The 18,424-nt window shown below is 37.4% G+C and overlaps 2 protein-coding genes and 1 non-coding gene across 4 annotated transcripts; 1 reads left to right on the forward strand and 2 right to left on the reverse strand.

Annotated features, from left to right (window-relative positions):
* Positions 1–3,971: 3,971 nt before the first annotated feature.
* LOC113349709 lies at positions 3,972–7,680 on the reverse strand. Its single transcript, XM_026593738.1, has 3 exons — positions 7,484–7,680; positions 6,355–6,617; positions 3,972–6,009 (listed from the first exon to the last, which is right to left on the reverse strand). Exons 1-3 carry the CDS (start codon positions 7,506–7,508, stop codon positions 4,264–4,266), a joined length of 2,034 nt encoding a protein of 677 aa, XP_026449523.1. The 5' UTR covers positions 7,509–7,680; the 3' UTR covers positions 3,972–4,263.
* A 137-nt stretch (positions 7,681–7,817) lies between these two features.
* On the forward strand, positions 7,818–10,123 carry LOC113349710 (protein SICKLE). 2 transcript variants are annotated; one of them, XM_026593739.1, is made up of 3 exons: positions 7,818–7,929; positions 8,516–8,809; positions 9,073–10,123. In XM_026593739.1, the coding sequence occupies exons 2-3, from the start codon at positions 8,521–8,523 to the stop codon at positions 9,666–9,668; spliced, it is 885 nt and encodes a 294-aa protein (XP_026449524.1). In that variant the 5' UTR covers positions 7,818–7,929; positions 8,516–8,520; the 3' UTR covers positions 9,669–10,123. The 2 variants fall into 2 exon arrangements, with proteins under 2 accessions (XP_026449524.1, XP_026449525.1); XM_026593740.1 differs by having other exon boundaries at positions 9,076–10,123.
* A 310-nt stretch (positions 10,124–10,433) lies between these two features.
* On the reverse strand, positions 10,434–10,506 carry TRNAA-CGC. Its single transcript has one exon. It is a non-coding gene; the product is annotated as a tRNA-Ala (tRNA).
* Between the last annotated feature and the right edge of the window lie 7,918 nt (positions 10,507–18,424).

Consider the following 18,424-nt stretch of genomic DNA (forward strand, 5'->3'; position numbering starts at 1 on the left):
TATTGGGCTTATGCGAAACTTCTTAGCCTGTTGGAGTTTATTTTACATGTGTGGTTTGCTGGGCTTTTCCAATGATATGAGTTTGGAAAGTAAAAGTATAAAGGATGTTACTGTTAGGTTAATGATTTTTCTTGGATGGTGTGGTAATTATCTGAGATTTTCAGACGACCTAGATGTCGGTCAAATCATTTTTCGATCTGTCAGAAGTCAATGCTTTGGTCAAGTCAAGGTTTGGTCCGGTCAATGTTAAAGGTTAGATCAAGTCAAGATTAAACTGGGTCAAGTCAACTTCATACCCTGCTTTCAGAACCTCGTGTTGCTAACAATTTTAAGCACAGGTAAAATCTTGGCAAGTATCAAGTACTCCTTTGATTGTACTTACTTCATAATATATATATATATACCTCTATGACTCCCTTTGCATAATTATCTCTAAGGATTCCAGACATATTAGACGTGACTTTTATTTGTTCTTGCCTGAGTTGAAGGGCTTAAACTTTCTGTCCTCTAAGAAGTATATTATGCCTTGTATATTCATCTTGGTGAGTGGTTTTGGTTTGTGGCTTTGCTGTCATGGTTGTACTTTGAGTTTTAAAAATCGACTGGATTTGTACTTGTTTGAGCTGGAGGATAAGGGTCAGAACTGTCAAACTTGTATGATAACCCATCTAAGAACTAACTATCTAATGATTTTTATTGATGAAGAAAATAAGAATGATCAGTATGATAAGGAGAGTTGTGGCTTAGGTCAAGTTCAAAAAGTTGTTCTTGTTTTTAGCGATACTCAAAGACCTTTTTGCTTGCTGGTAATTATTAGATTTGTTGGTTCTAGACAGGTCAAATTAGACTTTTACCTATTTTCTGATGATTGGATGGGCTTAACTTTGGTTGCTCTTTTGGAGTATGGAATAAGTTGTGTGATTAAGATAGAAGATGAGAGTGCTTGTTTGAAATACTTCATGAGTTGGTTCAGTATTGACTTTAGTAAGGGGAGTAGTTTATCATGGTTAGTTATGCAGGTTCTTGTTTGTTTAATTTTTGAAATAGATTTTAAAGAAATCGATATTACTTCTTATTGGCTTGGTAGTAAGTTTACTTTGGAGATGGTCAGTGGATTCCTTTAGAAGTTCATTGGGTTATCTATCTCTTTTTTGTATCGAGGGCTTTTAAAGATCATTCAAGTAATTGGGATCTTAAGCTGGATTAATTTTGCACTTATATTGGATATACCTCGACGTAAGACCTTTAAGCCATTTTACTCCTCCGGTGAGGGCTCGGGAATTAAGTACATATATTTGGTGTAAATACAAGGTATATTTTATTTCCGATTTCATTTGGCTTACTTGTTTGTTTAAAGGGTTTTTCTTTCCTTCTCGGTGGGCCTTTCAAGATCTATTAACCATTCTCTTTCTTTTGGATCAGTCTGTTATCTTAAATACTTGGAATGATTTATGGAATTTCAGTTTGCACTTCAATTAGATATACCTCGACATAGACCCTTAAGCCATTAGACTCCTTCGGAAAGGGCTTGAGCAGTAAGTACATATATCAACTACAGGTGTAGGTTGTATTCTGTTGGTGGTCAGAAGGGATTGCTTGTTTATGGAAAGAGTATGTGTTTGAAGTTCTTCTTAGATTGTACCCTAACTATTTAGTCTTTGGAAAATGCAACTTTGTGGTTGTATCATCCAATTTCTTTAGATTTTTTTTTTGCTAGGTATCAATTTCTTTTGAGGTTGATTCTGTTGTTGATGTTTGAGTTATTAGCTGCAAGTTTTCGGATTTACAACACTATTATTTCTTATATTATTACTATCATTCTTCTACTAGAAGCGTGACATTATTCCTTTAAGTCAGAACTCCTCGGAGGGCTTGGGAGCGGTATGGTGTGAGTCGATCTTCCTGTTGGTTGTAATTCTTTGTTTCCTCAAAGTCATCCGGGAACTTATCTATCATGATAGAATTATCGTGTGGTTCGAGTTATTCTCCTACAATTGGTTTGTAGTTTTGGCAATATTTTTAGTCGTGGATCAAGCCTCTACAGTCTTTGATGTTTTCCTCTCTTATTTAGTTGCAGCATGGAGGAGTAGCATCTATCTAGATATTTATCTATGTTGTCTTTTGTTGTTATTTTACACTTCTTGTTGTTCCTTCTTTTGCTGGCATGTTATCTATATACGCCTTGTTCTACTGCTTGCCTTTTTGAATCCCCTTGATTAAAAAGAACAAAAGAAAAAAACAATCACAAAATTGGTTTAAAAGACCAAAACCAATAATTCCTGGAGGATACTTAGATTTTGATACTGTTTAAATGGACAAAAATGTAAAAATAACCATGATGTAAACAGTTTCATCCTGCCAATTTTCAAATACTTTTTCTTAGTTTTTAATTTACACAGGATGCATCCAGTTTCATCCTAGCTATTTTTTAAGTTTAAGCAAGGATGAATCCAATTTCGTCCTTGCTAATTTTTTTTTGTCCATTTCACCTATACTAATTTTTACTCGTACATTTAAATCATGTTTTAAAAATATTTGGACAAATGACCCATTTTCTAATTTTTTTTTAATATTCTTATTACAATTTTTAAGATGTGTAATAATTCTGGACGGAAACTTAACAGAAAGGTTTAGATCGTAGGTATTAGATTCCCTATCCCACCTCTTCCTCCTCATGATCATCATCATCAACGATCTTATCTTGTAAACACGTCTCTACAGATGAATGCCACGTCGAGTAAGCCGCTTAGAATATTTAACTACCTGCCACGTATGCAGCTTCTTTTGATTGCCACGCGTAACTAACTTTAAAGCGCAGTAGCTTTTGACTTGCCTTACAATGATCACTTTTATTTTCAACTCTCTGCAACAGTACCCGCACGTGCACATGCATGTGAAGTCATTTTTAATTCATTAATTACTTTTAATTAGGAGTAGTTAATTAATCAGAACTTATACAATGCTAAAATGTAACAGTGCCCAACGTAGTTTGGCTTCTACGGCCCTAGTTGAGCTAGCTAGTAGTGATAGAGCTATGGGGTCCACAAGCAGAGACACGTAGGATACACATCGAGAAAGAGTGGAAGACAGTGGGTAAAACTAAGAAAAGTTTTACTTTTTGCTTTTTACTGTTAAAGTAGATATTTAAAGTAAGAAGCTGTGGTTTGATGAACTGAGAAGACAAGTAAGTAAAGCAGATATTTAGGAAGGGATTAAGTCTAAATTGTCGGGGAAGATAATTAGAAGTAGATAGTTAGGAAATATTTATCTATCTGGGAGTCTACAAAAAAAATATTTGGCGTTGAATGGGAATTGTGGTATCCCATGTTTACTTTTTACTCAGAGTAGTAATAAAAACACATGTGGGTCATTTGCCCCCCTATGATAAAGAAATACTAGCATGAAGGAGTACTCCTTCAGATTCTCTACCTATCGGTAATAAAGATGAGATACCACATTTATAGTTGTATATAGTTTTGAGTTCATATAGGAAATCATACTTTTATCCTTTAAAGTGGTTCGCTGGTCCCATCCTTCCTTACGACGTATAGAGTTTGGGAGTATTTCATATTTGTCAATTTGAATGTTGACATGGCTTCTAAAGGCAACAGATTTGCAGGCATTCGAGGAGTCATTTGTCGGGATAATGGGGAAGTTTATTGTTGCTTTTTCCGTATTACTTCATATTCTGTATTCAGAAATGGCAACAGATAGTTGCAATTAGCCGTCAACCTAAGCTTTAGGGGAGGGAGAGCTACTCTCTAGCTAAGAGAGCTGCAAATGAAAGTCTCAACAAATGCGTTTTGGTCCAGTTGTCCTCGGAGAGCTAGGTTAACGTCTTAACGTTTTGCCGGATGCCGGAGGTTTATGTAGGTTGTGCGGAGGTCTACCTCGATACACACGAACGAGGCCCAGTTACGTTTTGTTAAATGAAGTGAGACAAATGTAAATTTCAATAGAATTCAGGAAACTGAAACAAAAGAGATTTAAAAACTAGCAATCATGAATCATCTGTATATTGTTGTAAAATAGTGAGATAGCGGCCCAACCTGAACGTCTAAATTAATCTCTCCTCAACGGGATTTACAAAAAAACATGCACCTCAGTTGATTATCGTTCAATGGTACAAAATTAACGGAATCCTAGCTTTGATTTACTTACTGTGCGAGGAACATGAAGCTGGTCTTTTCTACTCTTTGGTCAAGTTCAACAATGGGCAGGCATGCGAGTTGGTAGCTGGTTCAACCAATCCAGACACGATCGTTACGGAGAAAAACCTTGGTCATCTTGAATTTCTATTTTGGCATCTTGAAAGCTTTGTTTTTCTTCGTCCAGAAACCTTTCTAAACCACTTGCGGTTGCATTTTGTAATTCAGAATTCTGAAGAAACCCTTGGTCATTTTCTACTTCCATTTTGATCTCTTGAAGGCTTTTTTGTGCTTCGGCCGGAAACCATTCTAAACCACTATTTTGTAATTCAGAATTCTGAAGAAACCCTTGGTCATTTTCTACTTCCATTTTGATCTCTTGAAGGCTTTTTTGTGCTTCGGCAGGCAACCCTTCTAAGCCACTTGCAGTTCCATTTTGCAATTCAAAATCCTGAAGAAACCCCTGGCCATTTTCTACTTCCACATTGATCTCTTGAAGGCTTTTTTGTGCTTCGTCCAGTTCTAGACCACTTGCACTTCCATTTTGTAATTCAAAATTCTGAAAAAACCCTTGGTCATTTTGTACTTCCATTATAATCTCTTGAAGGCTTTTTTGTTCTTCGTCCGGTAACCTTTGTAAACCACTTCCACTACCATTTTGAGAAAACCCTTGGTCATTTTGAACTTCTGAACTGGTCTCTGGAAAGCTTTGTTTTGCTTCAGCCGACAACCTTTGTAAACCACTTCCAGTTCCATTTTCTGATTCACAATTTCTTGAAAACCCTTGGTCATTTTGAACTTCCATTTTGATTTCTTGATAAGTTAATTTTGCTTCAGCCAACAATGTCTCCCCACCACTTTCAGGTATATTTTCTGAACCACCAATTTGCACAAACCTAGGATTCACAATGGCCTCGGCCACTCCCAAACCCTGGGCTTGGATTTGGTTGGTATTTTCAGTGTTTCCAGAAGCTTCTCCTGTTGCCATCCTTTCTAAACCACTTTCATTTGCTAATCCACCAATTTGCGTACACTGAATATCCATATCCAAATGGGCCTCCGCCGCTGCTGCACCATGATGGGCTTGGATTTCGGTAGTATTTTCTGTGTTTCTAACAACTATCATTCCACAGACTTCTCCTGCTGGCAACCTTTCCAAACCACTTCCATTTGCTGATCCAACATCTTGTGCAGTTCGAATTTCCATATCCATCATGGTCTCCTCTGCTGCTGAGCCTAAGGTTTGGATGTCGCTAGTATTAAGTGTGTGTCCAGAAGCTTCCTCTGTTGGAAACCTTTCTATACCACTTCCATCTGATGATGTAACGTTTTGCATAGACTGATCATTCATATCGGCATCCAACACCCCCGAACTTTGGGCATGAATTTCGTCACAATTTCCAGCATTTACTATAACTGTACTTCCAGAAGCTTCCCCTGTTGGGTCAGTAGTTACCTGGTCACCATTCTTCTTGAGGAATTTCATTTTCTGCCATCGTTTCTTAAATTTATTCTTTCTCGGTTTGAGATTTTTTTTTGTAATATCAACTGCAGCAGCTGGCTCAGGAGCCTTCTTAATAGGTGGGAGAACTGTAAGCTGACAGTCACCACTAGGATTTGTGTGGGATCCATTAGTACTGGATTGGATTGCTAAGAGAGCAGTTCGGGCAGCTTTGAGTTTCGCTTCCTTTTTGGTTCTTGCAGCAGCTCCTATATACTTTATTCCCCCAATATCAACAGTAGAAGTATAAGATGTCCCTTTTCCCCGTGTTTCAGTCATCCGACACACATAAGATGGAACCGCATAGTTCATTTTCTGCGCGTATTCTTGGAGCAGATTTTTGCATAAACCTGATTCATGCTTTACAAGACAAAATAAAGTTTTAGTAGGAGAAGTTTTAGTAGGAGTCCTGACACAGAAGTCATTCCAAGAACAGAAACACATGCATGCTGATTGCAAGTAAGAAAAAGAAACAGCTATAATTTAGTATAACAGGCGTCAGAGAAAAATGCAATGCCATATCAGCAACACAAAACTAGATGCTTTGCAAATTAACTATTTGCTTCATTCGTTTATCAGTGTCACCATCAACTTTTTTTAGTGTGGTGATCTTCAAAATTAAGAACTCAGAGGCAGAGGCAGGAAGTAGCTCCATTCGTGTTTTAGCAAAGAAGAGAAGTGAAATATACTTGAAGATGAACTTACCACTGGATTCCTGATGCTATCATCAGTGTTTCCCAACTTAGCTAATTCTACAAGCGCAACTTCCGCAGCTGATTGCTCAGCCGCCTTGCGATTGCAAAATCCAGGGAGAGAATCATATTTAAAATCATTTACAATCACTGAGGATCTGAAGTAAGGCTCATGAGGAGGGCCTTCCTTCAAAGTTTCATAAACAGGAGCAAGAAATTTATTCTTCTGAGCGTATTCTTGCAACCGGCTCTTAAAGACATAGCAACTAGATACACCTGTAAAAATGACCGTTGTGAGTCCCGAAATAAGTGTATAATTCAATCCACATATCCATGTAACAGAAACAAACATGCTTCAAAATATTGAAAACGTATTTTACGGCTATGCCTAATGCTCAGGGTATACTTTGTAACTTAAACTGTTACACATCACAATATGTAGTATAAACATATTTATTTTGTCACTAGCATAAGTATTCCAACTACAAATTAACAGATTTTGTGCTCCTAACATATATATACTTATATATCATATTTAAGTAGGTTATTGCTCCAACCTTCTTGACTGTACAGTTAGGGAGTAAACATTTATTCTGTAATTTGGACCCTAAACTCGGTACTGAGGCAGCGTGTTGCTTAGCAAAACAAACCCACCTTACCTCAGAAAAACAGATTTTTAAACATTAGGTTTTCAGTTCCATTGCACACATGCACGGTATAACTACAAACATACTTGTTTTTGTTCTTCCAGTTCAAGTCTGAATAGAGTCTAACATAACATAAACACCGATCAATGATATCGAGAACCATACAAATCATATAGACACCGCAGAAAGTAACAAAGTTAATCGCTCATCCAATTCTTTGCTTAAATGAATCTTTGCACTATGTTCATACACTGAATTAATTGAAATAGAGAGTACCAATATCAAATCAAGTGCTCAGGACTTCTTTGTTCCAAGGAAATGTGGGTTTTAGGGTAAAACAAGGGTTTTAATAAAGAAATCTCTTTTTTTGTTTCTTTCTATCATAACATTAAAAGAGAAGCCAGGAAACAAATTAATCACAGCCCAAACTCAGAGCAAACTAAGCATACAAAGTAGTAGCAATTGAACATGAGAAAAAGGAAAACAACAACTGACCTTGAAATTCTTTAGAGGTGGACATATTTTCTTAATCACTTCCCAGGCAGCTAAATTTAGAATCTCTACCACACCCAAGAGAAGCAAAACCCTAGATTCTTTAGAGTTTGATTTCACCAGAAACCCGTAAATTTGACGAGAGAAAAAGGGCAAAAACCCTCGTCCTTTGCTTTTAAACAGAAAATACAGACTTCAAGTGGGTGCTCCTAGTAAAACAAAACATCATACCTCTCTTTAGTTTTAGGACAGTTGGATTTTGGTTGCACAAATCTCGAAGTGTATCATCCGACGGCTGTCCAAAACTTTAACTGTGTTCGATTACAGAAGTAGCACGGAAACCCTAACTTTCAACTATTTTTGTCCCCAATTTTGTTGTGTCTCTCTACTTGTCTTTCTTACACACAGTCTCGCTATCTTGGTCTAATCGGGCATTACGTATTTTTAAGGTAAGTGTTTCATAAAATTGAGAAAATTATATATCATCAATCTGATCTTATGATTAAAGAGTAGTAGAAATTTCTAGGGTTTGTATTGGCATTGAATCACTGAAATTCTAGGTTTTTTCTTATATATAAGTTCTAAAGTTTGTATTGAATAGCAGAACTATTTATTGGTAGTTCTGATTGAATTTGTGATAATAAACAATGTGACAAGGTGTTTTACCTATGCAAATCCACCTCCTCATCCTTGGTATGATTGCCCAACTCAATTTTGAATTCTCATACGTCTCTAGCATAGATTTGTCAAATTAGCGTAGTTTTAGAAGTCAGCTTCTTACTGCCTTATTTTACTTGTTTCCTAGTTTTAGGTCTCTAGTTTTATGCTTATATATAAGCAGGGCGATGATTTGTCTTATGGAATCTCCAGCAATCTCTGTATTGCTTTGTCCGAGTTCGACATTGTTGTTTGCCTTTGTTAGAATGATAACAGTCCCCCTATATCAATCTGTTTTGCTAATCTACGTTCTGTTTGGATTAAGTCTTCTCTTCAGCCTTTTGTAAGATTTTGCTGTTGGTTTTATTAATCTAATAGATTCTATGGAAGAGTCGGAGAAAAGAAGAGAAAGATTGAAAGCAATGCGTGAAGAAGCTAACTCTGAAGCTTCTCACAGTGTTGGCACCTCTACGCCAACTATTAACCTTGCTAATCCTTTAGTAGAGACTTCTTCAGTTCCGCAGAGACCAACTGGTGCTCGAAGGTTTGACTATTATACGGATCCAATGGCAGCTTTCTCCGGAAATAAAAGGACTAACAACCACTTGTACCAGGCTCCACCAAATTCTCTTCCTTCTCCTATTACTCAGCCAACACAATCATATCCTTCAGGTTCCTTTCACAAACCATTTCTGTTCTTCTTTTTAAGTATTATATTGATACAATAATGTTGAGTTTTGATTTGGTGCTTCATCATAACTATGAAGTTCACTATTCAAGGTTGGAAATGTTTTGGTCTATACGAAGAGTTGAATTATAGTGGCACAAAGAGAATTTTCCTTGTAATTATTTGATTAACTATAAACTATATGGACTCAATAATATTCAGGTCCAACAAACATCAAATATTTCTCATTATTCTCATACTGATTCAGCAGGACCAAGGAACTTTTACCCAATTCCTCCTCCCAGTCATCAACCGCAGAGAGCGTTTGAAGCTAATCCTCATCACAGTCCCAATTCTTGGAGAAGCCCTGTTGCCCCTCCATTTTATAGGAATCGCGGTCCTCCACCTGAAGCTTGGAATAGACCTAGTGGCACAGGTGGGTATGGCTACCCATCCAACTCCTCGGGTTTTGGTGGTTATCGGGGCACTGGTTTTGGGCGTGGAGTCAGTCCTCGCCCGAGTGTCAACCCCTATCCAGGAAGCGGTAGTAGTTACACGTTCAGCAACAGTCCAAACCATGGTACAGGACGAGGTGGTGGAAGAGGAAGGGTTTCTCATGCTTGCACATCTGCAAGGGAGAGACCTGAAATGTTTTACAACAAGTCCATGATGGAAGACCCATGGAAATTATTGAAACCTGTTGTAAGGAATTCAGTTGGATCAGAGGATTGGCTTCCGAAATCCATCACTAAGAAAAAGCCCAGAACCTCGGAATCTACCAGCAATGTGGGTTCTCAACAAAGCCTTGCCGAGTTCTTGGCTGCTGCTTTAGTGGAGGCTACTAGCGATGCCTCCAATTTATAAGAGGGTTTGTGTGGAGGAAGTGGGCAAACATATTCGTAGAGCCTTCGTTGAACTTCTCACCTACTTTCGTAAATGCAGCAGGATCCATCGATTTATGTACTTTCTGTTGGCATTTGTGACGTCTACAGAAAGCTGTAGGAGCTGCAACTATGTTCCCCCACCCATGTCAATGACACTTCCGACATTTCACATATTTGAAATGAACCGGTTACAACAGAACAGATCGCGGATAGGAAAGAAAATTTTCTGTTGAGAATTCTCTTTTCCCAAATTCTATGAGAAAACAGCAATTGAGGTGATGAATTTTATCAGTTCATAAATTCTAAGAGAGTGCTGTTTTTGAGTTTTTTGATTCTTTTTCTGGTTGATGTAAATGTATGAAAAGTTTAGGTGTTGGTTGCACTAAGGAATCCTAACTGCTAATGATTCAAGAAATTCATATCTCATTCCCTGTATGAATCAGAGATAGTTGGATGAAATTGAAAACTCACAGAGCAAGTAATCCGACTCTTTCCCCCCTTATATATTCTACAAGAATACATGAAAAATTGAAATGTTGGTACAACTTGTGGCATTTACTGTCTCGTGATAGAAGGTGTGGGATATAGAACCATAACGGATAAATAAGTGTAAAGAAGCCAAGGCAAAATAGTCCAAATGCAGTTTACTTAACCCCTCTTGATAGAGGGTGTGGGGTGTAGAACTATAACGGGTAAATAGGTTATAGATCAAAAAAACTTTGTCATCCCTCCTTGAAACATGAAATGGAGGTGCGGGGAATCGAACCCCGTGCCTCTCGCATGCGAAGCGAGCGCTCTACCATATGAGCTACACCCCCTTGTGTCTTGGCTTCATCTAACAAGCTATTGTTGAATATCGTATTTGCGTTTGCATCGACATTACACGGAGACCACAGCAGTGATAAATTTTTTAACAAAGAGCGATAGAACCGGGGTCCTTTTTCCATTATCAAAGTGGAAAGAAGGAAAAAAAATGTCATTTTCTCACCACACGACATGTAACTTCAAGATTTAATGGAGGCTTTTTGCTATTGTTTTGCGGTTATTTTTTCCACCTCAAGAACACTAAGATTACCCGGCTAATTTGGGGTCTAGTGTGATTATTTGAGACCTACGACTACAAGATAAAAAAAATATTTTTGAAGTAAAATGGATAACCCCTTATCCAACTATTTTTCTAAATGGCAAAACTATCACCGATTAATTAGTGCTAGTTTGGGTGATTAAATAATGTTTAATTCATCGTCAAAAGAAAAAAAATTAATTTTTTTTCTTGAAAACTCGAACCAGAATCGGTTGATGTTAGTGCAGTTGTAAACCGATTATGGGTTGTGTTTTTTCAAATGACGAAGTAAACCTAGAATCGGGTTTTTTTCAATACCCACATAAACCGATTATTGGAATCGGTGTTTAATGATGTTAACATAATCCATTTATACCTTACTTTCAGAAACAAACATAGTTTAGGAATTAGCGCATTACATATATAGAAAAATTCATTATGGGACTTCTAGATTTTGACAAATCAAATGTTCTTCAATGAATCTCCGAGCACGTCGGTACAACGTCGTGTATTCTTTGTGGTGAATGAACTTAGTTTCCCCATTACGAATTCTCCATAACCCATTGAAACCTTCCAGCTGAAATTCAATGAATTCTTAAATGTTAGTATGCGAACTTTTAACGATGACAGAAGTATAAATATTATCGGACTACTCACTTTTTCCATAAGAGGAGCTTGTGGATGATGTTGGTACACCATATTTCTAATTTTAACATACTCTCGCATTGCACTTTTTTATGTTGTTGAATCGAAATGCCAAGTCTCTCCATTTGTGGTTATTGGGATTCACGGTACGCCCCTAAAAGAATTCTTTAACTCTCTTCCAAAACATTGAATAGATTTCTTTCGGACGTTCACGAAATGTATTAGCAAATGATTTGACGAGACACAAATCTTCATATGGTTCCCATTTCACGAGATGCTTATCTACTTCTGATGTAGTTTTTACAGTGATAAGTAGGGAATTCATTTCTCGGACTTGGGAATATATTGATTTTAGACTTAATAAAAGAAAATATTAAAACTAGCAAAAATATGCAACATAAGGTAACAAAATGAAGAGTTACTAGGACTCAAAATTCCACCAAACTCATGATCTTATGGTTCAATTATTAATTCTTTGATAATTATAGCTCCAAAAATAATAACTATTGACTCTAAATCTTTGTCAAGGTAGATTTTATAAAACATTAATTGTAAATGGTAAGCATGGGTTATCAAAACACTAAAGCTAATTAAGCATAACGCATCAAACTAAATGACAACTATTAATTTAAAATCATAATTCAATTTATATTAATGCAACAATCATAAAAATAAAATAAATAAAGTTACCACAGTGATGAGAATTGGCTTCCTCCGTCATCCCAGTGATGGAGTTTAGCTCCTCATGCTCAAAACACACTCAAAAGACTGATTCATGGCTCAAAAATGTGTTTTATTGAAGAATAATAATATTACAACGGATTTGCAATGTTTATAAATGTTGCAATATACTGTTACAGGAAACAACAATACAGAAGTGCAGTAAAATAAACGACATTTCTGAAGCGTTATTTGTTCTTCATGTTCTTGAGTTTCTGCAGCAGCAGAAACTTTTCCCGCAACTCTTTTCTTCAACTCTGCAGCTCACCAATCTTCTCTATCTTAACGCCAAACTCTCGATAACCTTTATCTGCTACCCAAGCATCCTTTTTATACACCACAGGACGTTCAAATCTTCCTGCAGTTACTCCAAATCTTCGACACTAAAGAGAAAATATTTTCTTCATGTTAGGGATTTGCTTCCCATTTTCTCTCTTTCACACGTCTAATGGTTGTGTAAACTCCTCATAGAGTGATACACACACGCCAACCTTCACCTAATAATCCCGAGCATACTCCAAACTCTGTTCTCACGAGAGAACCACATAACTTCCCTGTTTTATAGAATCTACGTGGAAACTTCCTTTGTTTTCGAATTCAACCCAATTACCAGCTTTAGTCCAATCCAATCCAAAGAAACACGCCTGTGAACCCGAGATTAACATCTCACTGTGTTTCTTCAACTCCACGATTCCATCCAATTTTAGAAAAATTAATAGCCACTACCCTCTCTGTTTAACTCATAAAAGTCATCCCAAAATTATTCCAGCCATTGAATCTCTCTGATTCACGTTCAATTTCCAAACAGAAATATCCCATGACCTCTATTCTATTCTCACCGATTTTCCAACCAATTTTTAACAAATCAAAACCCATTAGTAGCCCTGTTTAACTCAATAGATCAATCCCACCAAGTTCCAACGATTTAGTCTCAGTGGAACACCTCCAAAACGTAAACCCTAATTCTGTTTATTTCAAACCAAATTTTCCATCCAAAATTTCAGACTTAAAAGGTTGAAGATGACTACCCCTTATCCAGTTCCGGTGTCCCTTTAGCAATTTGGGGGCATAAATAGCAATTCCTTGGGTGTGAATAACAATTTGTGAGGTACAAAGAGTAATTTTTGGGCTGTAAATAGTGAAACACCTGTGGTGCCTTTTAACACATTTATGGGGGTGCCTTTATCCAAATTTGGGGTGCCCTTATTCCCTTCAAAAGACTTAAAAACAAGTTTATTAGCAATAAAACGAGTCCTAACTAATGTAATTATGGGTGAAAAAATGCCGCAATTACGTTCTTATCAAATTCCTCACACTTACATTTTGCTAGTCCTCGAGAAAAACTGAAAATATATCTGCTCAATAGCTGGATAAATATCCGCTAAACAGCTGGATATGGAGAGATGTCTGCTAAACAGCGAGACGAAACCACTAAACAGTGGTTTAGGTATATCTGCTAAACAGTGAGACAGATAATCAGAAAGACCCGCTCAAGAGCCGGTCATGCCGTAATTAAATTTTTTTTTAAAAAAACCCGCTCAACAACTGATCATATATATTATTTTTATTTTATTGTTAGACCCGCTCAACAACTGGTCATAAAATGCAAGAAAACGATTACAAATATATATCTTTTTCCTTTCTTTTTTTTTTAAATTTTTTATTTATTTATGGATTTAACTTGCAAGAAAATGCATATGCCCTATAATAGACCCGCTCAACAGATGGTCATAAAATGCAAGAAAATACAATACACCAACAGCTGGTCAGAATATGCAAGGAAATACCCAAAAGTTAACCGCTCCCCCAGACTTAAATCTAACATTGTCCTCAACCTAACTAATATAAAGAAAATACTCAATTGTTCGGTGAAGCCTTTCTTTTTGGTGAAGCTTTTTCTTATGACAAAAATTACCCTCCTAATTTTAATTTTCAGTTCCTAAAGTCACGTAAAAAAGAAATGCAGAGAGGTTAGTTCTGTCAAATGTCGACTTAACTGTTTCGAGTTCGAATCCCGGTGTCTCCATTTTCGCTTTTGTTTTTTTACCTTTCCTTTTTCTTCAACTTTTTTTTCTTTCGTATCTACAGAAAACCAAAACTTCTTCATCCATGAAAGTTTCTTCATCGTTCTCCTCGATTAACTATGAAATTGAGAATTTTTTTTATGAAAACGTCTGTGTTCTTCGTTCTCCTCGATTAACTTAACATATCACCGAAACAAAAATACAAAAAAACGAAGATTTGGGTTTTTTCCCCCTTCCCGATCATCCATGACAAAGGTGGTAGCAGATGAACAAGATAAAACGACGAAACTTCGGAGAGATTTCCCAAGTAAGTGAACATGATCTACGGCCAATTTGTGGCTGAAAACTTTTTTGATTTTTTAATTTCAAATTTTAGGGTTAGGTTAGGGCCAATTTGTCGCTGAAATTTTCTTTTGATTGTGTAATTTCAAATTCTAGGATTAGTTAGGGCCAATTTTTAGCTCAAGATTGCTTTTGATAGTGTAATTTCAATTCAACTTCTAGGGTTAATTTTGTATGTGCAGCTCGGGCCAAATTTTTTTTCGTTTTGATTTTGCAAATTGTTTTTCATCCTTTTCTTTCACCTGTTACTTTCCCAGCTTCATTTTGTTGTCTTGATGTTTGAATGGAAGCAAATGTTTGAATTGGGTATCTGGGTTTGAATTTGGTAGATGGGACTACAACATGAACCATAGTGACATTAAAAAACTATTTCGACTAGCCAATGACCCAATAATGCTTATCTTTATTTTACAGTTTTGAATTTAGTACTGTTTCGACTAGCCATTCATGCAACTATAAGTAATCTGATTAGTTCCACTTTAAGGAGGCCGAATAGCATTAATAACTATCAGGAAACGAAATAGGAACAAATTATAGATAAGATTTCCTTTGAAGAAAGTCCCGTGTACATATAACTTTACATCCAGAGAAGTATTGTCGTTTTCACTTCTCCTCCCAAGTTGCTTGGAAACTCAAAAGGTTGAAGGGGCTTTGGTTTATTATTTCAGATCCGCCTCTCTGCTGTTTCTTCTTCTTCTTTCAGCATTTCTTATTTGTTATCACTACATCATCACAACAGGTATGGATAGATAGATTCATCACCAGCACAATAGATGGTGTTTCTAATGAAAGCACATTACCAAAATTTTTGAGGAATCAGTAAAGAGAAAAGTCAGAAAGATAGTATCTGGATGAAGCGTAGTAATCCTTCCATGGGGAACAACAAAATTCCACTAATGTGCAACAAGAGTATGGGTTTCCTCCCATAGAGCGCTAAGTTTAAAGTCTTCAGCCAGACATCAAATATCATAAAATGGCTAGTCACCTTGGAAAATCATATACCAATAGCTGAAACAACTATGGATCAGCAATACCAAATAGAGATGACACAAATATAAGAGACCTGCACTAGATTAGATAAATGAACAAATTGAGCACAACCTTCTCCAAGGTTTCTAAGGTTTTGTTCAAGACAACTAGACTTATATGGGGTGCCCCTTTGGGATCTATATGAGTGTCTATAAAAACAAGCTCAATTGAAAGGCGGGTCTCTAAAAGATGGATTTTCTCATGGAAAATATCAGGAGGATCGGGTTGCAGAGTTTGAAGAAACTCAAGTAATACCTTAGATGCACAAAGTTCGAGTCCCAAGTTAGGGACTTCAATAAAGGACACTTGACGATCGCAAGAGTCATCATTACCCCAAACATAGAGTAAGCAATATCCTCAAATGGACCCAAACCTATAGGATGGTTTCTAGGGTCTGTATGGTCATCACACTGCCTAGCTTACTTTGTGGATTGGTCATCTAAATGAACACCATCATCAAAATCATATAATGGATTATCAAAGAAAGTCTCTCGCAAAGGATCATCGACTTCCTCCAACTCACTGAAAGGTTCATCAAATAAAGGATTGTCAAACACAGTGCAGGCAAAAGGAACATGGACTAAAGTGTTAATCATGTTCACCTATTCTAGATCATCCATTTCAGAAGACTTAATAATATTAAAGAAATTTAGCTCAGTAGTCATATTACCAAAAGATATGTTCATAAGCCCATTTCTACAATTTATGACAACACTAGAAGTGGCTAAAAATGGCCGACCTAGAATCACTGGTATTTGAGCACTAGGGTCCTGAGCTGGATGTGTATCCAGAACAACAAAATCCGCTGGATAAATGACACCACGAGGGACTTTGACATACCTATCAGCTAATTGAAGTGTCATTTTATTTGGCTTCAACTCCCCAAGACCTAGCTGGTTATACACATGCTACGTAAGTAAGTTAACACTAGCCCCTAAGTCAAGAAATGCCTTATACACTAAATGATTACCGATTACACAAGATATAGTGGGGCATCCAGGGTCTTTGTACTTAGGGGCTGTTTGGTACAGAAGAATTGAACTTACCTGACCAGCTAAGAAGGCTTTCTTGTGGACATTAAGCTTACGCTTTCATGTACAAAGATCCTTAAGGAACTTGGCATAAGCAGGCATTTGCCTAATTGCTTCTAATAGTGGAATGTTAATGTTCACCTGCTTAAATATTTCCTTTATTTCGTTGAAAGTCGATTCCCTCTTGGTTGGAGCTAACAATTGCGGAAATGGGGCTCTAGGAACAAAGGTAGTCCTATCAGGGACCGCATTGGACTCTTTAGAGACTTTACCAGTCTCTTTAGCTATGGGATCTTCTTCGGAAGTAGAGGGTGGAACTACAGTATGTCCATTATCAGGTATATCTACCTTATTGTCAACCGTTTTACCACTTCTAAGGGTTACTATAGAGTTCACATGAATGAACTTTTTCTCTCTAGAGGATATTTCATAAATTCCTCTAGGATTGGATAGTGGTTGATTGGGGGACTTTTCTTTTTCTCTTTCGCTCAAAAACTCTGCAATTATACTAACCTAATTTTATAGCTCTGAAATAGCCTGAGAGTTTTCCTGTAAACCTTTCTCAACCGTTTGCTTAAACAATGCACTGTTATGAGATAAGATGGTGAGAGACTCTTCTAATCTCATGATTTTTTTATCCGACAGGTTCTGATATATATCTGGACCTAAATGGCTTTTAGTATACCCAAAACCCAGGAGAGTATGAGAACTACTAGGCTGACCTTGACTCTGGCCCTTAGACCAACAAAAATTAGGGTGATTCCTCCAACCAGGGTTATAAGTATCTGAATATGGATCAAATCTCTGACGGTTTTGCAAACTGTTTGAGGGTGAAAACAGTTTCTGCTGGTTTCGGTAATTTCGTGTGTTGTGGGTGAGAAACGAGTCTTAACCCTAAACAATGTACTGCAAGGGAGTAATTTAGATTCGAGAGATCAATCTGTACAAATCCGGCCTAAACTAAGAAATGGCCATTCCAGACTTGCTTCGGTCACAAAGTGAAGGAGAAGGGTTGGTTTTGGGGAGGGAAGCGAAGAGAGTGTTGAGACAGCAGTAGTTGATTCTGGAAGAGTAGTTGTGTGACTTGTATCAGAAAGTGAAAGCTAACATATGGGAAAGCTAACAAGTGATTTCTGAGTGTTGTATGCTCTTGACCAAAACTTGTTGTTTGGTGGAAATAGGTGAAACCTATTTATACAAGTCGCAACGAAACGTACCCTGGCCTCGTAAGAATTGGAACGTTTTGAGTAAATGGAAGGAAACGGTAATGGGTAACGCCTGGAATTGATGTTTCCATAATGAAGGAAATGTTTCACCATTACTCCTTGTATTTACTAACCGCCTCATTCTTATGACACTTTCTTGTAACGGGCGTAATGTACGCCACACGCTGTAAACCGCCAAACCAATACCCTAATGAGCATCCCCCAGTTTGCGACATGTGTTGATATCTCGAGTGTTTTCATGGAAAACATGTAGCATGTTGCTGTTGTTTGGAAAGTTGAGCTTGGGAGACTTGCCGGCTCGGTAGTGACCCTCGACGGTCGAGATTTTGCATCTTGAGAGGAAGGGTAGCCGTTGATTATTGCAACCCTTCATTTGGTAGCCAGCGACATGAAATCATGGCCGGCATGGCTTTGACCTAGTTAGGTGTGGCCAAGCTAGGATTTTGGCATATTTTAGGCGCGGCCAAAAACTAGGGTTTTGGCATAGTTTGGGCGCGACCAGAATTAGGGATTGGCGTTGGGCCAAAGGCTGCCACGCGTTGGCTGGTGACCTTTGACGGCTATGATCTGCATCTTAGATGGAAGAGTGGCTGTTCATTATTGCAACCCTTCGTTTTGGCAGTCAGCGACGTGAAGGAAAGGATGACATGGTTTTG

This window comes from Papaver somniferum, chromosome 2, assembly GCF_003573695.1.
Source record: "Papaver somniferum cultivar HN1 chromosome 2, ASM357369v1, whole genome shotgun sequence".
NCBI lineage: Eukaryota > Viridiplantae > Streptophyta > Magnoliopsida > Ranunculales > Papaveraceae > Papaver > Papaver somniferum.